The sequence below is a fragment of the Taudactylus pleione genome, unplaced genomic scaffold, assembly GCF_031769625.1.
Source record: "Taudactylus pleione unplaced genomic scaffold, aTauple2 ptg000273l, whole genome shotgun sequence".
Lineage (NCBI taxonomy): Eukaryota > Metazoa > Chordata > Amphibia > Anura > Myobatrachidae > Taudactylus > Taudactylus pleione.
The window spans coordinates 1654917-1679469 of NW_028284675.1; the positions used below are offsets into that span (position 1 = coordinate 1654917).

The 24553-nt window shown below is 42.8% G+C and overlaps 1 protein-coding gene across 2 annotated transcripts in view; it reads right to left on the reverse strand.

Moving 5' to 3' along the window:
• DNAH6 (dynein axonemal heavy chain 6) overlaps positions 1-24553 on the reverse strand; it is a 342820-nt gene that overhangs the window by 271128 nt on the left and 47139 nt on the right. For both annotated transcript variants that reach the window (XM_088481442.1, XM_088481443.1), the window contains exons 15-20: positions 21875-22003; positions 14254-14367; positions 14031-14174; positions 4803-5015; positions 1261-1353; positions 442-561 (exon numbers count right to left, since the gene is read on the reverse strand). In XM_088481442.1, coding sequence (XP_088337568.1) covers positions 442-561; positions 1261-1353; positions 4803-5015; positions 14031-14174; positions 14254-14367; positions 21875-22003 — 813 coding nt within the window. The remainder of the gene's footprint in view (positions 1-441; positions 562-1260; positions 1354-4802; positions 5016-14030; positions 14175-14253; positions 14368-21874; positions 22004-24553) is intronic.

A 24553-nucleotide genomic window follows, 5' to 3' on the forward strand; every position in this document is an offset into this window, starting at 1 on the left:
TTGTAATAACACCACGGTATAGTGTACGCATGGAGTTCAATATGGTGCTGAGGATTTAAAGAACTTTTTCAAAGAGTTCTCATGGATTATATGACATCACTTGTGAATACTACAAGCCTGTAGCATATAATCTTCTCATGCTTGTGCACAGGTAGTTATATACATGCTGAGTACACCAACATGTAATCTGTTATTAGCTAAAGCTTCCCCAAGATGGAGAAAATTTCTATCTCAAATCTTGTATCTCTTAGCGACATACCAGTGGACTGATAAGAGGTTATACCCAGTGGGCCATTTTATTGCTTGATTAATAATGTATGATGGTTTTTTAAACATCTAAACAAGGTTTTTAAAAATTCTAAATATTCTATGCAACTTTAAGATTATACTAAGGAACACATACTACTACCACCGCTAGTACATTGAAAGCATTTTACGCACAAGAGTTTGATTAAACAAAGCCAGATTTCTATGCCATTCATCAACACGAGGCTTGATGGGTCCAACGTAGCGAGAAGACGCAATGGTTGATATGTTTATAGTACTGTCATCAAGAAGAACCTGAAAAGATTAATATAAATATTATCGACAGTGAAGGTTTTCTTAAAACCATTGCTAGCAGTTAGATTTATATACCAACATTGCTTAAGCGGGATGCAGTCAGGAAGCCGATGGTCGAAATGCCGACAACCAGCTTCCCGACTGTGCAATCCCGACAGGGGAATAATGATAGGCATCGAAATCCCGACGCCTATCATTATCCCTATGCCGGGAGCCCGACGCCCGGCATACCGAACGAAGGTAAGCCGGGCAGCAGGTGCGGACAGTCGCGGGTGGGAGGGTTAGGTTAGGGGCTCCCAGAGGGGACTTAGAGTTAGGCACCCCCCGGGGGGGTTAGGCTAGGGGAAAGTGGGGTTAGGGTTTGGCACCCCCAGGGGGGAGGTTAGGCACCCCCCTCGGGAGAATTAGGTTTAGGATGCGGGGAGGGGGGGTTAGGTTTAGGCACTTACGGTGGGGTTAGGGTTAGGCACTAGGGGGCAGGTTAGGGTTAGGCACCCCTAAAGGTGGGTTAGGGGAGGGGAAAGGTTAGGGATAGTTAGTTACTTACCTTGTCAGGATCTTCACTGCTGCCGGTCTTCCGGCGTTGGGATTTGAACGGCCGGACATATGTCCGGCAATCATTCGTACTGATCTCGCTGCAGTATGGGACAGGCTGTGTGCAGATAACAATGATCACTCAGTAATTGACTCAATTCTCACCTGAATTTCATCTGTTCCACCAAGAATGAACACATCTTTAGCCTCCCGATGTGGAATAGTGATGAATTCAGTGGTTTTCCAAGAATCCTCTACCTACAATAGATAGAAGTAATGTACTCAATTTAGAACAAAACATCACATTTTAATATGAAAACAGGTAAGGCTAAGCATTAGTGTTTATATAAGAACTGTGAATTGTACATGAGAAGGAAGATTGTACCTGATGTGCTTTAGTGGTAGTGAAAGTGTTTTTCGTCTCATATTCACAACTACTGTTAATAGTTTTCTTTTCAGAATTAGAGATGAGCGGTTCGTTTTGGCTTGGATCTTCCCGCCGAGTGCGGATCTCAGAACGAGGCAAAACGTTATCTTTCATGGACAAAGATGTTTTGTCTGTGAAAGATGATGATTTTACTCTTTCTGAAATACACACTTGGTGAGAAGATTTGAGCCAAAACTAAACCGCTCATCTCTAATTAGATGCTAATGTTTGATTATGCAATTGTTTATGTTTAGAGTAATATGATTAAGGGCCTGATTCAGAGCCGGACGCTATTTGCGGACGGTCGTTCAGGAAAAGGGGGTGGCTATTCAAATGAACCATTCGCTCTTTGCGGTCTGTTGACGCCTCCATGTCTGAACGAGCGAACAAAACTTGCGGTCGTTTTTTGGATAACTACGCCCCCTGGCCGCTCGCATCCTACGTCATGTCCGCTATTTATTAGATTAATCGAGTACATCGACCAGCGTATGAACTGCTCGCTATTCTTGTGGTTGGTTTTTCCTACCACAATCTTGCGAGCAGTTCCGGCTATAAAATAACCCAGTGACGTGGTCAGTGACGCTGCTGTATTAATTATGCACATCCATAAAACGCCCGTTTTGACCTTTAAGCACGCCTGCATTCGGATCTCCACTCCCCGTTTTCAAGCACCTTCCTCTGTTACCACCCACATACGCCTCCTCCTGTCACTCAAAATAGCAGGCATTCGCTATTTAGCGAACAAACGATTTTCGGCCGCACTGACTGGTTCGCGCATGCGTATTAAAATCCGTATGCATGCGCAGTTGGGCAAACATCGCTCGGAACGAAGGAGCGGCCGCTTACGAGCGGCTCTGAATCAGGCCCTAAGGCTATTACTAATAATACTCTAGGCACACTACTTTTTCTTGGAATTTGCAGAACATAAGATTGGGAGTATTTGGGAGAAAAACATGTCTTTTCCATCATTTAGACAAGTCATCTCACACTGCTGACACTCTGCCTATGTAAATGAAGTATTTTGTTGGTAGAGCTAAGTGACCACCCCTGAAACAGTTAATATTTGTGTTCATTGAACAACCTTGCCCTGCAGCTGCCTAATCTGTGTATGGTATTTAATACAATTTAATATAATTCATCTGCATGAAACTAAGGGGTATATTTACTAAAGTGAGAGTTTTTAGAAGTGGATATGTTGCCTATAGCAACCAATCAGATTCGACTTAACATTTAACTAGCACCTTCAAGAAGATAATAGCTAGAATCTGATTGGTTGCTATGGGCAACATCTCCACTTCTAAAACTCTCACTTTAGTAAATAAACTCCTAAATATGAATTTACAATGAAACTAAAAAGGTTTCAAAAGTTAAAATGTGAGCCAAATACCACCAGAAAATGGCTTCCAAGAATGCTTATACTCCATGCAGTTGAAGTTACCGGTCTGGCCACATCTTAAATAAATAAAGAGGTACAGTAAACATATGTATTTAATTGCCACTAATGAACACTTAATTAAGAGAACAAACAACTAATATACTGTATTTAAGGTGCACAATTATTTAATTAATCTATTTTTTGGGGGAAATTAATCATAAGCAATTAATAAATAGCAGCATTTCAAATATTTGGACAAAATATTATTGAATAAATATTAAAAGGCCAATATTATGGGGCAATAATAAGTTTTATTTTTATAAATGTATGTATTGGAAAGATCACACAAAATTATACAATACAGTGATGGAACAATACAACCATTTTCCTCCATCAATTATTTAGTATAGCCCAAATTAACATAACATATTATTACCCTTGTTATTTAATTAAAAATCAAGATTGGTCCTTTAATATTTATTAAATATTATAATATTAAATATTATATTGTCCATGTAATAACATTGTATTATTATTTTTTATTATTTATTATTCATTTACCCCCAATATAATATTAATTACATTGTGTTCCATACATTTACTTTTTGGTCCTTTAATTTAATGTCAATTAGTGATAACTTAACACATATGTTAATGTGCCTCTTTATGTTCTAGCAGGGCAGCTCAAACTACGTGCATTTTCAGGAATCACAGCAGCCAGAGGCACTCCTATTGTTTGGCAATATTTTTGCCATGTGACCTTGCTTACTACATCTGATGATTTGTATTCAGAACCCTTAAAAAATCTGGATGTGGAGTTGTGGAGATAACTGTTTTCTGTAGGTCTTCTCCTCCTCTCTGGCCTCCCACACAGTCGCCTCCCCCCACATTAATCTATCCATAATACCACTGCTCATCTCATTTTCCTCTCTTCCTTCTTCTGTAACCTGCCTCACTGGCTCCCATTCCCCCTAAAAATCCAATTAAAGGTCTACCCCCACACATTTCAAGCCCTAAATCACTGCTCACCCATCTTAATCTCCATCCTCGTCTTGTTCCACACTCCCTTCCACCCTTTCCATTCCTCCTTCACTCTAATCACTTCCTCTCATGCCTGCCTTCAAGATATCTTGCACAGCGCCTCCACCCCCTTCTGGAAATCACACTTTGGCGGTCAGATTTTCTTCCAGTCTCTCCAGCTTTAAATTCTCCCTAACATTCACCATTTAACTAAAATCTATCAACTCTCTTATCTGCTCACTCATTCCCTCCACCCTTTAAATGTTCACCCCTTCACTTTAGTATGTACACTCTCACACAGAGCGCTCTTTGCCCTTTTTCTTTCCCTAGCACTATCCATAGCACCAGTACTTCTTATTTGTCTCCTTGTACTCTTCAGCAACTCCAATACTATTTGCTAGTACATGCAATGGTTACAGGATCAACGAGAGCTATTTTACCCCACTCACCACTGCTTACTCCAACAAGATACAGCCAGTAGCTCTGCCCTTGCCCCTGTCCACAGTTTTACTGTACTGTCATGGATTCATGCTAGGTACCTATGCAATGGTTAGCTTTTTGTGATTTGTACTTATATTATGTTGCATGTTATTATTTCTATCCCATCTACAGTGCATAAGAAATAAAAAATAATAAAATAATAAAGTCTCAACTTCTTGAAAAAGTTAACGTTTGGAGATGATAAGGTGAGTGCCCATTTCTTCTTACATTTCTGTTGTGTTAACATAATATTATTAATTTACTACACTGTAAATGGGGGGTTACCATACCCACTACCAATCATACCTGATCTACTAAGAAAATAAAATTAAATGAGTAATACAATTATAAATAAAATACAAACTTGAAAGCAATGCAATTCCAGTGTGCAATTTTTAACTTTACCTTTTTAAGTATATTCTCTAAAGAAGCTTCTCCAGATGCCTGTCCTGATATATCCTGAATATCCTGAGCATATTCAAAGACATGAATCTCAAAGAGCTTTTCTAGAGAGAGCGGATGCTCAGCGCCTATCAGTGTTGCTTTAATCGTTTTTTCCAGTTCTGCCCAATGCCTTGGCTTTAAAAATGGATTTCTTAAGTCTGTTATCATAGGTACCTGAAGCAAATAAGATTATGTTTAGTTATTATTAAAACAAAGTACACAAGTATAATACTAGAAACGTTGATTTGTCATTATGCAGAACCTCTTTCTAGGCTGCAGTCTATTTGCAATGGGCTTTTTATCTGAGTAAATATTTTTTAATACAGTACTATATACTGGAAATAATACTGATTTAATTTTTTAAATAATATAATATTTTTCAACATATAAAAAAAAGCATTATACATTTATATATTACAGATGTGTCCTCACTCAACTTTGCTGCAGTCGCGCCAAACAGCCTCTCTCTGTGTGCCTGGTCCTGTGAGATTCTGCTAACGCTAGGCATCTTTAGCGTGTATTTTTATTCCCAAAATGCTTCTTAGTCGCAATGCGACTTAGGGGTCAATGCAATTAGGTGCGAATTGCGAGTAGTGACTTTGTTTCATGAAACTCGCAGACATCACACGAATGCGTGCACCTGATAATTCTCCAATCCAATTAAAAATGCCTATTCGCAGTACTCACAGCAACGGTTTGTGAATTGACTGACAAATACGATGTGAGAGAAGTGCATAAAAAAGTGGGAAGACCATCCTGGACACCCTAAAATTGATAATATTGTTAGCAGGACAATATAGAAGGCTGCTTGTAGGCATAAGTAAAGTACTGTAGGTTTTTAAATGGTGTCAAATGACTGATTTAAATTAAATTAATTAAATGAAAAATGCACAAAAAAAAGTAGGAGAAAATGTGATTTTGGGGTACCTTGAGGGCACTTTGAATATGTATTAAAAAAATTTTTAAAATAAACAATTATATATTTCCATAAAAAAAATACTGTCATTAAATTTGGATGCGTAAACTAATGAAAACATTGATTTTGGGGTAATTTGAGGCGTTTTTTTTTTTTACCCCAAAAAATTACATGTAATTATTGGACTAATAGAGCTAATTGGAATCTTCCAATTGTCTAATTAGTCATTAGGGGGAGTGTCCAAGGGGGTTCAGCAATGTGTTCCGTCATTTTAACCATAGAATAAAGATTTTCCCTTTCATCTCTCCATTCGCATCTTCCCACAGGAAGGTGCGAATGGAAAAATGCGATTTTACTCTGACTGGTTCAGTGCAAGTTCCTAATTGGATTGCGAAATTAATTTGCTATGTGAATTCACAGAGAAAACAGCAACTCGCACCTCGCATTAAGCAATTCGCACCTAATTGGATTGATCCGTTATACTGTGCTGATTAATTTGATATGTGACACTTGTATGTCTGTGTGGGACTGAGCCTCTCAATCAGCATGTGATGTGCTATAATGCAATGGTCGCAGCTTTTTTCCACACCAAGTTTCATTTACAGACTCAGCTGCACACAGATTTACAAGTGTTGCATACAGGGCCGGCCGGCCCGTTACGCCAGGTACTCAGGCGCGTACGGTACCAAGCTGTAAAGGCGCAGCCGACATCACAATAAGTCCCAGTGACTTATTATACTATATGCTGCTACACTGCCCGCCGCCGCCAGTGCTGCAGCCACGCCCTGAACACTGTCGTTGGGCGCCATGATGACCACCGCCTCCCACTGTCCCTAACCCAAAGACCCTCCCACTGTCACCCAGAATGCCTGTGCGACGCACCACGTGACGTCATCGCGGCCACGCCTGGCATTCTGGGACGCAGGGGAGAAAACTAAAGACATGGAGCAGCCTGCAAGACCGGGACACGGAGGAGCAGCCTTTGCCTGGAGGGAGGATGGACGGAGATGTGGGTGGCGGCAGCGGGAGCAGGAACCAGAACAGGGATTCAGGTGTTTTTGTTTTCTTTTATTATGTGTGCGTTTACTGGGGGGGGCACTAAAATGGGGGACTAATTCTAGGGGTCCTACAAGGGGGGGCTACTACTGGGGGCACTGCATCGTGGAGGACTACTACAAGGGGGACTACTACTAGGGGCTACTACAAGGGGGGGACCACCACTAGGGACACTACAAGGGGGGACTACTACTAGGGGCACTACAAGGGGGGGACTACTACAAGGGGGACTACTACTAGGGGCACTACAAGGGCGGGACTACTACAAGGGGGGACTACTACTAGGAGCACTACAAGGGGGGGACTACTACAAGGGGGGACTACTACTAGGAGCACTACAAGGGGGGACTACTACTAGGGGCACTACAAGGGGGGGACTACCACTGGGGGCACTACATTGGAGACCACTACTGGAGGCACTATATAAAGGGCAATACTGGGGGTACTGCATATGGGGGGGACTACAACTGGGGCCACTGTTTAAAGGGCATTGCATAAGGGGTATAACTATTGGGGGCATGGTATGGGGGGACTACTACTGGGGGCACTATATAAGGGGCTTACTACTGTGGGCACAAGGGGCACTGTACAGAAGGGACCACTATAGGGAGCACTGCATAGTGGGGACTACTACTGGGGGAACTATATAAGGGGCACTACTGGAGGACTGCATAAGGGGGACCACTCCTGGGGCACGAGGGGTACTGCACAGGGGGGACAACTACTGGGGCACTGCATAGGGGGGATCACTACTTGGGGCCTGCATAAGGGTGACCACTAGTGGGGGGCATTGCATACTAGGGGTACTGTATAAGGGGCACTACTGGGGGGACTGCATTAAGGAGCATATGGAATGAAAACGACTGTTCCCAGAGTGACGAGAAAGGGGTGTGTGTCATGGTTATGGCTTTTTCCATGAGATCACGGACCCTTAATTTGCTTGGGCACACGCAACAATATGCCTGGGGGAGCCAAAAAAATATACTCGCTTACCAAAAAATTGGTGCTAGGGCCGGCCCTGGTTGCATATCAAATTAATCAGCAACAAAGACTGTGCTAGCAGAGTTGAATGGGACCTGGCAGCTCAATCACGCCAGGCATTTCGTGCTGCATCGTGTATTGAGGTTAGGTGAGCAAGGACATATCTGTACATATGTTTCATACTTGCAGATTTTCTGGCTGCCCTCTCCAGGCATAACACGACGAAGTGGACAGCGTGTGGGGGGGTGTTGGCACAGTTGACTCACATTGCATAGGCAAATGCAGGGGGGTTCCGTCTGCCTGGAAACCCCCTCTCCCCAGCATACACCATGACCACAATAGAAATAGTGATATAATACAATGTTACTAGTGCTGCATGTTCTTCTCAGTATCACAAATGAAATGATTAGCAACACCTGTGGATCTTTTAAAATGTGTCAGCCAGTAATAAATATACCTGTGCACCAACTAGGAGATGTGGAAAACATGCACTGTTAGGGAGGGCACTGCTATAGACCATCAATAGGGTTAATTATTATTACTGTATAATAACACATTATCCAGTACATAAGGAGACCAATATGTACATATATGTCCAGTGTCGGACTGGGGCAAGTAGGGCCCACTGGGGGAATGCAGTGATAGGGGCCCATACTTAGGGGTGTGGTCAGCCTACACAGAGGCTTGGCTAACCATTAGAGAGTGCATGGTCTGGATATATATATATATATATATATATATATATATATATATATATATATATATATATATATATATATAGTAAATACAGCTAGTGCATGCATGATAATATTCCAGATTAATTACAGCGATATATTGTAGAGAATACACCATAGCCCTGTGCAATATAATGTAACATATTTATTATGTATAATTCAAGTGCACAGTCTGGAACCTGATCCTAGAGGAGGGCTGGGCCCTCAGACAGTGGGGCCTACCGGGGGTTTCCCCTGTACCCCTGTGGGCCAGCCCAACCCTGTATATGTCCAGGGCAGTGCTAGGTTCTTCTGCTGCTACCCCAGGCTCCCGGACTTGCTCCAATGCTCAGAAATGGTGCCCAAATCTGAAAAAAAAACATTCTGCTCAGACAGATGGACCTACTGCCGCATCTAATGGCTTACTGTGATCACTGGTCCTGTACATGCTGGAATAATGCAATACAATATACTTTGTATGATGCATATTAAACCTGGTTAAGTGCTAATTATACCCTCTTCATGGACTGGCCACACTCACTCTAAAATCAAGCATTTGGAAACCCCCCTCTAGAAATCCTGCGATTGCCACTGCATTGGCTTCACCACCCCTACACAATGCTGCAATTACCGGCATTGTGAAGCAGGGGGAGATGCTATGATGACACGATTCAGCGCAAATCGCATCACTAGCCATGAGGAACGTCCACTTCACTCTGGAAGTAGGCAGCCAAGGGCTGCCTCCGGGAGACTTGCACACTCTTCAAGCCTCTTGAATGTTGTGGGAGAGTAAGCAGGTATGTGCAATTTATGTATTTATGTATAATTTATTTTTATTTTTAGAACTAATGGAACGGAATCCACTCAGTGCACTTCAGTTCCATTGCACATAAGCAAACCAAAGGAGCCAGTTGGCGCATACTTAGTGGGTTTGGCGGGTCACCTGAATAATTCTAAGTAGAAGAACAATATTTTTCTTAAATGCGGGTGGTATGTCATTTTTTATTGTTTGTTGATAACAAATAACATTTCTCATCACACTGGTGAAATATTATACGAGAGAGAGACTGTGGGTTCTTTTTCTGAATATTTTTCCCATCAAAGTAATAAATATTTTTTGTGACTTATCACAGAAATAAAATATTACATATCTCCTTAATTTTTTAAACAAATATCAGAGAGACAGCTAACCATAATTCATCTGCCTTAGCGATACTGGCCTGGAGCAGTAATGGGTAATGGTAACTTACTGCTAGAGTGGGGAAATCTCTGTCATACGGCATGTGTGAGTGGGCTTGTCGGCTCTTGCATGTGCAATGGAGCTGAGAGCCCAGATTTAAGCTTTCAGTTCTATCAGTTAAAAATATATACATGAAAAATAAAGTAAATACACAAATAAAACATTAAATACAATTATTATATCAACAGTTAAATTCATTTTATTTAAACGGGTCCGCAATAAAAAAAGTTTTTTATTCCATTACCATCTGTAAGCATGGGAAGCCTTCGCTAGTGACACTTAATATTCGTAGGGATTTGGCTGGCAGTAACCCTTCGATGGGTAAGGTATGCCATAATAAGCCCTAACGCTGGCAAAAATGTCCAATAGCAATAGGTGCTGTCATTATTTGATAAACAGGTCTCTGTGACATATAAAGACTTTGCTTTTAATTAGTCTGTTATTTTGTACCAAGTTTTACAACAGTTTCTATTATTAATACTCATTACTCTACTGTAACAATAACAGCATGTACTCAGACTATTACACAGATGTTTCACATTAAATAACACATGCCCAAGAATTAATAACATGATACTGTATAGTCCAAAACAATCTGTCCACAAAGTCAAGTAACAACATTGGAAGGTCAGAACATTGCACGGAATAAAGAAAGTCTAGAAGCTGTAAAAAAAAAAAAGAACGAAAAAGCCCTTCATAAATGACTTCTGCAAAAATATACACCAGTTATCATTTAGGGGCCTATGTGTCAAGCTGTTTATTACATAAAATGATGCAGAAACTGCAGTGTCTGCATAATTTTACATATTGTAGTTATGAACTAAAAGCACAATGCAGGACATTTCACAGAAATCTCTGGCAAAGTGCTAATTAGCGCTGCAGATCGCAGTCCCCATTATTATCAACTATGGAGGCTCCAGGGTCTCTCTCTCGCAGTGTCAGCTTCCACAAGAGAAGCCTTTCACTTCTGTGAAAGAATTCTACAATTTCCCAGTGATATAACTCACAGGGTTACCTCAACCGCTGTCCCTGCAAGTTACACTTTGCACATAGCAGGGATATTTTCATAAAAAATCTAAAATATCCCCTGCAATATGGATGCACAATATTCGCGGATGGTCCGCTATTGTTAGTACATAAACCCCTTAGTCACATTTGGATTATCTTGGCGCACAGACTTGTAATTTGGAGGTGCAGCAAATAGCATCGGAGGCAACTTTTCTTTTTTCAATAATGATGTTTTTTAAAATACAATAAACAAAGTATAATGGATATCAAGTTACATTTTTTGTGTATATAAACATCTGAATAAGATACAGTATATAGAAGTATATAAAACAACAAAAATGTTCAGATAGAACAATACAAAACTGTTATAATATATATGAGACAAAGTAAAAATATTCGTATTCTGTTGTTTGAAATGGCACCATTAACATATTAACCGGAGGCAAATTTTCCGTAAGACTGAAAAATGGCATGCATAGACATACAGTGGCAGCACAAATTTTGGGAGTGCTCAAGCACACAAAGAGCTGGTTCCTATGGCAAATAGTCTTATGTACAATTTCACCCACTTTGCCCCACAAATGTGTCCATACCACCGTTTCACATTTTCATGGTAAATCCAAGAGGACGCTTTGTACAATATTTGTGAATTTTTGGTCCAGGACGGAAATACTAGTTCTTTTTAACTCTTCATTTTTTTCATTTAAAATGCTATTCAGAGCAACTTAATTTATAGATTCACTTGATTATGAGAGTGAGGGGACATTGGGACTATATGTGTTTCTATAACATTTGAGTGGGGTTTTTGTTTTGCAAAAGGCAAAGCTTAAAGCCTTGGAGCGCTTGAAAAACATGTATTTCTGCAAGGATAAAAATACTGTGTGGCCCCGCTAAACATGGATATAAGATACGACCCAAATACCCAAATGCACGTGTTCTGCTGCTTATATTTCTTTTGAATAATCACTTCCTGGAAAAACTAAACCTATTCTTTAATGTAGGTACATGTCTAGGTGCATTCATGTGCCTAGCGGGAAGGGAAGGGAAGGGAAGAAGGAAGGAAGGAAGGAAGGAAGGAAGGAAGGAAGGAAGGAAGGAAGGAAGGAAGGAAGGAAGGAACCAATCTTTGAGGAAGTCTAAATAGGTTCATTAATGTGCCTTACCCATAGGAATAAATTAACTCTTCATTCCAAGTTAGTGCTGAACTATGTATATTAATGACCAAGCCCCTTACTCAGGAAGCATATCCACAATATATGTGTGGGTGCTCAACTGTATGCATTTGTATACCTATGACTTACTTAGGAAGGAAATCGGTTGTTAACTACAGGTATATGCTTTCTTAACTAGATTTAGTTATGTGACATAGGGCTCTATTTACTACAATCCGCATATTGAATGCAGATTGTAGTATGATATTATTGACTGAATTCGCATTGCGAATTCAGGCAATATCACAGGGATTTACTACAAATCCCTTGCAGGGACAGAACTTGCGATAAAGCTCTGTCCCTGCGAATCCCATCCGCACACTAGTCACGGTATTTTCGCAAAAAATACCATGACAAAGTGCCTGCGCATGCGCAGACCGGCCGCCGTTGCTACCCCCCTGGCGCTAAGCCTTGCCCCCGCGATCGCGGACCCCCCTCTCTCTTAATTACACTTACCTGCATGAACCGGGTCTTCGGTGATGTCCTCCATGCCTACGAACAGGTGATTTCCCATACTGCACTGGGACCCGATCACCTGATGATCGGCCCGCAGTGCACTATGGGAGACCAGCTGACCGGAGGGGAGACATCACTGGAGGCCCGATCACCGTTCCCTGGAGTCAGGTAAGTAAAAAAAATTTTAACAATTTTTTTTCTTTTTTTTTACAGTAATTAGCTTGCGGTCTGTTTAGACCACACAGCTGATTACTGGGACCGACTCCCAGCTCTGCTCTGCCCGTTAGAGCAGAGTAGGAGCCCGGTAACCGGGGGAAACCCTGGATAACGCCACCTCCAGGTGGCGTTATTATCACAGGGCTTTCCCCTGTATTTTTTACAATTTATTTTTAGTAACATTACAATTATGGGAAATGCGATCTGATTACTAAAAATAAGTGATACTTAGGGGTTGGAGTAGAATTTTACAAATTCTACTCCAATTGCCCTGTAATAACTATAGGTGATACTAAAATAATGTGAAAAGGGTGTGAAAACACCCTTTTTCACTTTATTTTTGCAAAAATAATGTTAATAAATAGAGCCCTAACTCTCTCTCAGGAAGATTCTCCTCAATATATCTGGATGCATAAGTAGATTCATTCATGTGCCTACTTATCACTCAGGTAAAATCTCCACAATATGAGTCTGTATCCAAGTTACGGACAAGTCGGACGCTGGTGCGGCTGAATTGCGTGCTCAGAAATAATTGCGGAGCTTCTCCTGTAATAAAAGATAGCTATGTGGCTGCAACACAGCACCAGCACTATCCTTGGTCTAACTGCTTAGTCTGCAATTCTGCCTACTCAGCCATGACACACCCCCATAACACTTAGCTTACATTCCGAAGCCCACTTGCTGCTCAATTACACCCACTCAGCTGCGGGTGGAGATGTAGCTGAGATCCATAAGACTCATTCGCCTGTAGTTGCTCAAAGTTGCATATGTTCAGCTACGGAGCATGCACAGTTTGAACAATTGCAAGATCTGTCCGTAAAACAGACTTGCGTGCAACTCTGATTGAGCCCTAATATGTGGTTCATGGGTGTATAATAATGTGCATTCAGAAAGGAACTTTCCAATCCATGTGGGGTTGTTCCCATGTTCATTCATGTGGCTAGCCCTTAGGAAAGAAGGAACAGCACATTCCATGAGATAGTCCTGTCACTAGGTGCATTCATGTGCCCAGCTGCTCTCAGCAGATTATCAAATCCATGTGATTCCCATATTAATAATAAGTTCTCTTTATACTGTAACTAAATGTCTCAAATTATTTTTCTAGGAATGTGCTGTAAAACATATGGGCGTAAGTCAGTTTGCACAAAGAACTTTATTTCTTCTCACATCTGCATTTACTTACATAAGAGGGAACATTACTATAATGCTGAAATGAATTATATTCAATAGAATGCAATGGAACAGTGGTCAGATTATCACAGAAAGGTGTAATACTGTACTTACTGAGACTCATCAAACAATAACAAAGCAGATCACAGACATGGGAATACCATTGTTGTATTCAGCATAGAGCTGTACTGTGTATGAACAGTAGTAAATTACGGTACATACCTTTTCTTTCATGTTGTCCACCTTTTCTTTGAGGCGTGGCACTACATTATTTGGCGGGAGTCCTTTTTCCAGCTGGCTCACAAATTTGGCATATTTAAGAACTAAGGAATTCAGCTGCTCTGGATCCAATTCTTCAAATTTGGACTATAAAATACATTAAATGTTTATGACATTAATTTCTAAGTGTCATTTCACTGGACTGTAGATTAGTTCACAAACTTACCTGCATCCACTCTGCTTGCAGAACATCCCATTCAGTTATTGAGTCCCACAATAGCTGTTTCAATTTTATTTCTGCACTGACTTCTTCTAACGCATCAAATTTTGTCACTTCAACCTATACAAACATAAAATGTTCATTTGCTGCCGCAAGATAGAAATAAACAAGTAACTTAAAAAAAATTATATTTATTCATGTTGTTTTCTAGCATCCTAGACACATCCTTTACACGTACACCTCTAAAATACTAGAAAAAAGCCTCTAAGGTGTTTCTCTATAGCAGTGCCATAGCAGGGCACAAAATGTGATGCCATAATGTCACAGAAGAGTGCTCTTGGAGCAGGAAGCTAGATGTTGGCCAGCTCTCTAGGCTGCCCTTCCAGACACCTCACGATCCACATACAGGTGCCCCTGGGGCAATGACGGTGCTGCCCCCTCAATCTTGCGCCCTAAGCATTGGCAACAATCATACATGCCTAGTTACAATCCAGCTCTACAGACTTATATGGGTGTAAAACAAAAACACACCAACAATTAAGAGTTATGGCAGACTTACCTTTGTTAACTCTATTTCTTCTAAGTCAATAGGGCCCACAGGGATACCATGGGTTGTGTGTGGTTGGAGCGAGGGACCGATCCTCCTCCACATATACCCCACCCCCAGCCAGACAGTTTTGTAAACAAGCCCAAGGCAGGAGCAGGAGAGAGGAGAAGGAAGAACAGTACACATGAGAAACACTCTCGCAGAAGATGAGGGAATCAGTGACTAAGAGAAAAATACCCAATGAAGCCAGGTGCATCAGGGTGGGTGCCCTGTGGACCCTATGGACTTCGAAGAAATAGAGTTAACAAAGGTAAGTCTACCATAACTCATCATTTCTTCTTCAGGGTCCATAGGGATTCACAGGGATACCATGGGGATGTCCTTTAAGCAGTTTCCCCTAAGGGTGGGGATGCTCCTGAGCAGAAAGGAGAATCCGGAAGCCAAAGGAGGCATCCTGAGAGGCAAAGGTGTCAAAGGCATAAAACCTGAGAAAGGTGTGGACGGAAGACGACGTGGGTGTCCTGCACAATTGTTCAGTGCCACGTCGAACCGCCCACAATGGTCCCACAGACCGAGTAGAATGTGCTGTAACCTTGTTTGGAACAGGGCGATCAGCTTGTGTGTAAACCTGAGAGATTGTTATGCGGAGCCATCGAGCCAGAGTCTGTTTGTTAGCTGGCCAACCCCGCTTGTTAAAGCCATAGAACACAAAGAGAGAATCCGATTTCCTAAAGGAGTTGGTATGCTCCACGTAGATCCGAAGGGTACATCCAGGGAGGCTTCACCTGCAGAGAGGTTTGGAAGGCCGGATCCACAATCTCTGCATTCAAATGGAACCAGGATACTAATTTAGGAAGGTAACCAGCCTGTGTATGGAGGACAGCTCTGTCCGGATTAAAAATCAAAAAGGGGGAGCAACAGGAGAGCGCTGCCAAGTCAGATACCCTGCGGGAAGAGGAGATAGCGAGGAGGAACAAAAGGAGGTTGAAGGTGGAGAATACTCTGAAAAAATGTTCTAACATCAGGCAGTGGAGCAATCCATCGCTGGAACCAGTCTGACAGCACAGAAACCTGAACTTTAAGGGAGGCCAGGCGGAGGCCAAGGTCTAGCCTAGCCTGAAGCAAGCACCTGGGAAACCCTAAAAACTAGAGGGTCATAACCGCTGGGGAAAGGCTTACCTGCCCTGAGCATTGTCTGGACCACAGAGTGAGAGAAACCCTTAGCTCTTAAGAAGAATGACTCAAGAGCCACGCGGTCAAAGACAGACGAGGTAGGTCCAAGTGCAGACACAACCCTGTGCTAACAGATCCGGCCATAGAGAAAGTGGAAAAGGAGTGTCTATGGAGAGACTCCTTAGGTCTGTGAACCAATGGTGCCTGGGCCAGGCTGGAGCTATCAGTATCACCGTGCCACCTTCTTTCTTGACTTTTCGGAGAACCCTCGGGAGGAAGACCGGAGGAAAGAGGTATGTGAGATTGAATTCCCACCTTGCTGCCAGAGCATCCACGATGGTGGCTGTGGTCCTGGACCCGTACCTGGGGACCTTGTGGTTGTGACGTAAGGCCATGAGGTCTACATCTGGTAGGCCTCATTTGTCCACCAGGATTAGAAAGACATCCAGGTGGAGAGCCCATTCTCCGGCATATATGTCCTGACGGCTTAGAAAGGCCGCTTCCCAGTTGAGGACTCCAGGGATGAACACTGCTGAGATTGCTGGAAGATGACGTTTGTCCCAGACCAGGATGTTTTCTACTTCCAGCATGGCTTCCCGTCTTCGTGTGCCTCCCTGGTGGTTGATTTAAGCCACCATGGTTGCGTTGACGGACTGGATTTGAACCAGCCTGCCCCAGAGGAGGTCCTGTGCCAGAGTGAGCCCTCTGTACACTGCTCGAAGCTCCAGGGTGTTTATGGGCAGGCAACTTTCCTGGGTTGTCCATCGTCCCTGAAAGGTATGACAACTGATTACTGCATCCCATCCATGAAGGTTGGCATCCATAGTGAGGAGCTCCTATTTTGGGATCCAGAATGGGCAACCCTTGTCCGGATGGGATACCTGCAGCCACCTTGAGAGGGAAAGCCGGACCTCCGGAGGGAGGAGGATCTTCTGGGACCGGATCAGATGATACTGCCCGTTCCTCTGGGAGAGAATCAGTTGTTGAAGAGGCCTGGAGTGGAACTGGGCGTATTCCACCATATCAAAGGTGGATACCATGGACCCTTCGTTTGCTGAGCAATTTGTGCACACGCAAGTGCAGTGCCGAAATCTTGTCAGCTGGAAGAAAGATCCTTTGTACTTGAGAATCCAGGAGTGCACCCAGATGTACCATCCGCTGTGTTGGAGAGAGGGAGAACTTTCTCCAATTGATAATCCAGCCATGTGTTTGCAGGCAGACCATGGTCAGCTGGATATAGTGTTGTAAAACAGCCGGTGAACGTGCCAAAATTAAGAGGTCTTCTAGGTATGGCAGGAACCTGACTCCCTGACGCCTGAGGTGGGCCGCTATAACCACCATTATCTTGGTAAAGACCCGAGGGGCCGTCGACAGACCGAAGGACAGTGCCCACAACTGGTAATGTTGCTGCAGGACAACAAACAGTAGGAACCGTTGGTGAGTTGGCATAATAGGTACATGCAGGTATACATCCTGAATGTCCAGAGAAGCCATAAAATCCCCCAGGACAATTGAACATAGAGTTTGCTTGTGGAATTTGGGTACTCGGATAAACCTCTTGAGGGATTTGAATACAGAATAGGCCAATGAGACCCGTTGGGCTTCTGAACCAAAAAGAGAGTGGAATAAAGACAAGTTCCTTGCTGAATCGAAGGAACCAGTATTATCACACCTGAACATAGCAGGGAGTCAATGGCTTCTTGGAGGGCCCGGGCCCTGATGTGGTCTGATGGAGGACTTACACGAAAAATTGCTGGGAAGGACGCCTCAGAAGGGTGAGGGCGTACCCATGAGGCAACACTTCTTGGACCCAGGCATCCGTGGTTGTTTGACACCATGAGTCGGTGAACCGAAGAAGTTAGCCTCCCACGATGGGGTCCCCAGGAGGAGGCCCGCCCCATCAGGCCGAGGGTTTGTCTCCAGACTCGGGGGTTGTACGTCTGGTCGCCCAAGGCTGAGAACTAGGCTGCCTGGGAAAAGACGGTCCTTTTGCCTTACCTTGGGGATGAAAGGACCTAAAGGAGGACATTTTAGGCCTAGGGGTAGTTGCTGATGGCAAAAAAGCAGATTTAGAGGCTGCCACGGTAGCCACAACTTTGCCCAACTCTGTGCTGAACAGAATATTTCCAGAGAAGGGTAAGGTTTCGAGGGCCTTCTTGGAATCCGTGTCCGCTTTCCAGGATCGTAGCCAAAGGACCCAGCGAGCGACTACCGAGGTCGCAGATGCCTTAGAGGCCAGGCTTCCAGTATCTAATGCAGCTGTGTGAGCACCGCCTATTAAGACATTTATAATGACACTTGCGATTCCGGTGCCGGCATTCTGAACTCTGGCATCCAGAGTCCACCAGGATGTCAACTACATCCCCTCGCAGTGACATCCTGCAATCAGTTCAGTATTCCCAGTGACATTGCTTTAGGGGCTGCAGTGGTTTCAACTGTTATTGGTCATTAGCCCTGGATGGACTCATGGGTGCCTGGGATGTGGCTCCTAAATAATCCAATACTATGGAGACTGTCTTGCCACACAATCCCATATCCATAGTGAAAACTGGTGATGGTGTGACATTTTCTGAGCAGTGGTAGTAACCAAAACCTCCACTTCATAATTGTTAACGTGTCGTATTTTCTTGACTAAATATAAACATACTGTGTACAGGGCTTCTCTCAGTTCCACTAAATTTGGAATTTCAGTTCCACAATATTTAAAATTTCAGTTCCACTGTATATGGAATTTCAGTTCCATGTAAAAAGAAGAACCCTCCCCCCCTATTATATTTGTTTAAAAAAATGAAAGCAATAATGCATCATTCTTTTAATGCTTTTGTAATGAAATAATAAAAAAATACATTAGACTTGCCATTTTTTGTATATGTTTTTCAGTTCAATCTTTGCAAAACTAAATATTTGTTTCTACATTATTTGGTCCATAGTTAATTTTAAGTCACTTCTAGTAGTTATAATTTATAATTATTACCTTCAATACTTTCTTATTTCTGTACATTATTTGTAATTTATTTCTAAAACTCTTTTGCCATATGGTATGTAATTGCAACAGCAGTTATTTAAAATATTTTTTGTTACATTTCCCATTTGGCCTCTATAGGTGCGTACACACACAACGATTTTTTGAACGATTTAACTATAATGACGTCGTTATCGTTAAATTGTTTATAAAATTGTTCATCTTTTTAAGGTTAACGATGAATGATAATCGTTCATGCGCGTTCACGTTTGTGGTTTGTAGTTCATTGTCCATTCTGACTGTCCAACAAACGATTTTCGTTCAGAAAATCGTTCATGTTGTACAGAATGAACGATGAACAATGAATGATGTCCATTCACTGTATGCATGATTAAAAAATCGTTCATCGTTCATGAAAATCGTTCATTAATTTAATAACCAACGATTTTTATAAAAGATTTTTGTTCACTTTTTCAAGGGAAAATCTGGACGAAAATCATTCACTAAAATCGTTGGTTACTAACATCGTTATGTGTGTACACACCTTTTGCGTTTAATTACTAGCACATTTCAAAAATCTACAAAGATTAATGCTTCACTGAGCTGATTAAGTGTTGTCCTTAGTAGTTTGTGTAGCAACCTTACAAATTGTTTTAGTGAAACACAAGTCACATATTGCCATGTTCTTATACTAATCTTCCCTAACTGCTGCTTCACTTGTACATAACACCTGTTCTATTAGATATTGGTAAGTCCAGCATTATTCTTGCACTTCTTCTACCACTTTTAAAAAGTAGTCATCGCTTGCAACCCCTTTTACACTAGCCAAATTACCCAGCTCATTGGCGTGTCAACCTGGGTCGCAGCTCAGTGGAAATGGGTCCCTGTAAATTAACCCAGGTCCAGTGACCCGGCAATCCAACACAGGTAGCCAGCAGGGTTGGACACGTGAAGGACGGGTTATGGGGCAGTGTCAACGGGTTGACCCGGGAATAACCCAGGACAGAAGCACAATGTGAACGGGGTCTGTCCTGGGTTGGAACCGTGTTCCAACTCCAGCTTCCTGACTTTTTTGCAATATTATTATGTGACCCATCTGACTAGTATGGCCTTGTGATCAGCTCCGTCCTCAGTTGGTTCAAACTGTGGGGGCACCTCTATGGAGTCTCGCTGAGATCCTATCAAGGACACCTGTCCTCACCTCACACCCTATCTTTGACCTACACTGTTATGATGGAAGAAACTCAGACAATTGTCTTCCATATCTTCACAACTTTCTCCCGTTACTTCTTTGATGTTCAACTTACAGTTTTCACCAGCCACCTTTAAGCTTAGTCCCGGTTACATTGTGGCAAAGCCAAATGTTCACTTGCTGGTCTCCCCAGGCAATGGTGGTCCCACTGCGGACAGGTGCCCGCCGACACCTGCTGCAGTAAAGTGTTCTGGCTGCTGGCTTCTTTCCTCGTCACTCTGCTTTAAGTTTAAAGCAGAATGCATGCCAAAAGTGACATCATGTTTGACGTCAAATTTAAATTCACCTTTCTATATGAGGGAGTCTCTGAGCACTGTTCAGTGCCAGAGTATTAGGCTCCAATCTCAGTTTACAGAGAACTCCCAATGCAAGTTTAGTGATTTCTGGTTCTGACATGAGCTGTTTCATTGACTTGATTCCGCTTAACCCCTGGTACGCCTCCTAGTGATTTCTGGTATTGACTTTGGCTGTTCCTTGACCTGATTCTGCAACCGATCAGATTTAAGCTATTATCTTCTATAAGGTGCTAGATGAATGATAAGTAGAATCTGATTGGCTGCTATGGGCAACATCTCCACTTCTAAAAACATGCACTTTAGTAAATATACCCCCTTGAGACTGCAAACTATACCCTAAATCACTAAGGCCTTTTCCTCTGCTGCCATTCCTGGGATAATTCTAAAAACAAAGTCACAATTTACATCAGCACAGCATTAAATACAATCTACAGGCCCAGCTATTTTGCTGCTACTAGGCATAGGCTTTATGCCTGTAACTGAACACAGGGCCTGATTCAGACCCGCTCGCGAGCGCTGAGCGCTCACAAGCGGGTCGATGGTGCCCAAGTGCTCATGACGGAGGCGGCTCCGTCGTGCGCATGCGCGAGACCCAAATAACGACGGCCAAGACGTCGTTATGGGTCTCGCACCAAAGGGGGCGTGCTGTCGATGTTGACTGACAGCACGCCCCCTTTGGAGGGCGTGCAGGGGGCGTGGCTGCCCAGACGGAGGCGTTCCCATGGGAACGCCTACCGTCTGGGGCCGGCCCCACTGACATCACTAGTGATGTCAGTGGGAGTGCTTTTGGCTCTTAGAGCCAAAAGCACACCTGGGCTTGCGGCAGCGAGACCCTACCGCAGGGTCTTGTCGCAAGCCCGATGGACGCGATGGTCTTGACCATCGAGACCATCATTTTGACCGCTCGCTATAGCTGTGGGTGGTCACCCATAGCTATGCGAGCGGCCAGGAGGCCGCTCCAAAAAGGAGTAGGGACGGCCCTGATTCAGAGCGAACGCTCTGTCAGAGCTTCCGGCTCTGAATCAGGGCCACAGTGCTTTGTGGCTCAATGAGACGCAACTTTGCCACCTTCAGCAGTAGTTTTTCCCCATTTGTAACAAGTGGCAGTTGGGACAAAGTGAACATTTAAAGCACAGTAAAATAATATTGCAACTGGTATGTGGTTCCAACTGGCTGCCTATACATTACCATTCTGCTATAGTAATAGTCCTTTATTTGGTGTTTTCTATTATACAGTAGACACACTCCTGCTCACAATTATAACAAAATAGACATATGGCACATGTACTGTGTTTTTTATTTACATTCACAGATGTAGAAATCTAAGCTGCATATGTTACTGAGCATGTTTAAATTATTACTGGTAAGTAAACATAATGCAAATGAAACAACTTTACCTTGAAATTCTTTTGGTATGTTTTGTACTGAAATGCACGCTTTTGTAATTCATCTAAAATGATTTGCAAGTCAGACAATATTTGTTTAACTTTGGTTTGGTCAGCCCCAATATCAAGTATCTGTGGATCCTGTAAAATAAATCATATATGTTTAACCGCTAATCATAAATGTGCATTATACAATGAGGGCAAATTATTTTCTTATACACATACTTAGGGCCGTATTCAATTTGGCTGTGAAAAGTCGTAATTTTCACATATTTGAATTATCCCCATATTCAATATCAAAGACTTTTCGCCCATGCGAAAAGTCTTTGAAAAAAAACGGGGATAAGTTTTCACCATGTAAAAAAAATAGCCTGCACCCCTGGGAATAGCCCCTAAAAATGTAAAAAAAAAAATATGGACACCCCAAAAAAATAATTTTACTTTTGGGGTTTAAAAAAAAAAGTTTTTAAATAACTAAATGAATTCAGGTGGGGGTTCCCAAGTATGCGGCAGGTGTTTAAAAGAATGCGGGTGGTAGCGGCAGGTGCATTTTTGAAGAATTTTCAAAATGCACTTTAGGGACTTAAAAATATGCTTGCACCCATTTTCATGTACCCCAAATTTGATGAGCATAGTTATTTTTTGCTCCAAAAAAACCTAAGTGCTATTCTTCATCACTTCTTCAAAGTCGGGAAAAAACACCTGCCGCGGCTATTTAAAAACCCTAATTACCTTCGGCAGGGAAAAACGGGGGTACCCACAGTAATCCCCCATGTCAGGACATCATTAGTGGGGTCCTAGGATGAATTCCAGAAAATTCCCATTTATTCCCAAAACGTACCTTTCCACCGGGTCCCGTTTTCACTGCTTTCTAATTGAATGCGGGGATAAAGCGGGCGTGCGCCCAATACTTTATCCCTGCAAAACCTCCGATGTGTGGAGCGAAAAGGCCAGCATGGGCTTTTCACTCCAAATTGAATACCCCCTACAGTATTCAAAAATTTGTGATGATAGTATTTATATCTCAAAATTGTTTCTTTGCTCAGTGATATTTACTCTTACATCAGACAAGAGTTTATTTTTTTTCAGGAGAGAATACAAATCTGTGAACACAAATAACCAAATTGACTGTGGAAGCATACAACAGGCCAGGGGTTCCCAAACTCTGCCATTACTTTCCATGTTTTAAGGATGCCCATGCTTGAGCACAGGTGACATAATTAGTACCTCAATCAATCTGATTTACCTATCTGAACTCAAGAATGGATATCCTTAAAACCTGGACTGTAATGGTGGAGTTGACCTATGCGATAGACAATCACTGATTAGAGCCTCATGTTACTAAACTGGCATAAGACAGGAGTTCAGGTTGTAGGGGACAGAAAGAAAAAAACCTCTATAAATGGGTTCATCTTAAGTAAGAGAGTACATAATGCTGAGTTAGCTGAGAGTTCCACGGGCGATGTAAACAGGTTCATATATTCAGTGTAACATGGGAGGTCTTAGAGCAGGGATGGGGAACCTCCAGCCCGCGTGTCGTATATGGCCCGTAAGACCATTTTACCAGGCCCGGCCAGCTGTGGCTCTCTTCCCTCTCTTTGTTTTTTGCCGGGCAGCACTGAGCCCTGAGCACTCAGCTCAGACGCTGCCCGGCTGTGCGCGGCGCCGCAGTGTGGCATCAGAAGTCACGCTGCACCATGCAGCCCCATGCCACCCGTCCTCCTTCAGTCCGCCCGCAGACATCTTATGCGGAGGACGGAGAGGTGCAGAGCAGAGCAGCGGTCAGGCAGCCCTCAGACTGTCTTCAATTAATAAAAATACAGTGCTGCTGGAGGGAGTGAGCCCTGCTGCTGCACCCCCACACCCAGTGACTCATGACTGAGTGAGACAGTGGGTGTCTGTGCCTGCCGGAGCACCCCTTGCTGCCTGGCTGCTGTGCTGTAGCTATTTTGGAGGAGAGGAAACTTAACTTGAGTCGTACAATACTGGCCTAGGCGAGTCATTTAATTTTCCTGGGGGCTGGACTCTACAGTCAGGTGCATAAATATTGGGACATTGACAGAATTTTCATATTTTGGCCTCTATTCACCACCACAATGGCTTTGAAATTAAACAAACAAGATTTGCTTTAACTGCAGACTTTCAGATTTAATTTGAGGGTAATTACATCCAAATCAGGTGAACGGTGTAGGAATTACAACGGTTTCTATATGTGCCTCCTACTTTTTAAGGGGCCAAAAGTAATGGGACAAACTAAACAATCCTAAATCTAACTTTCACTTTTTAATACTTTGTTGCAAATCCTTTGCAGGCAATTACAGCCTGAAGTCTGGAACGCATAGACATCACCAGACGCTGGGTTTCATCCGTGGTGATGCGCTGCCAGGCCTCTATTGCAAATATCTTCAGTTCCTGCTTGCTCTTGGGGCATTTTCCCTTCAGTTTTGTCTTCATCAAGTGAAATGCATGCTCAATCGGATTCAGGTCAGGGGATTGACTTGGCCATTGCATAACATTCCACTTTTTAGCCTTAAAAAACTCTTTGGTTGCTTTTGCAGTATGCTTCGGGTCATTGTCCATCTGCACTGTGAAGCGCCGTCCAATGAGTTCTGAAGCATTTGACTGAATATGAGCATATAATATTGCCCGAAACACTTCAGAATTCATTCTGCTGCTTTTGTCAGCAGTCAC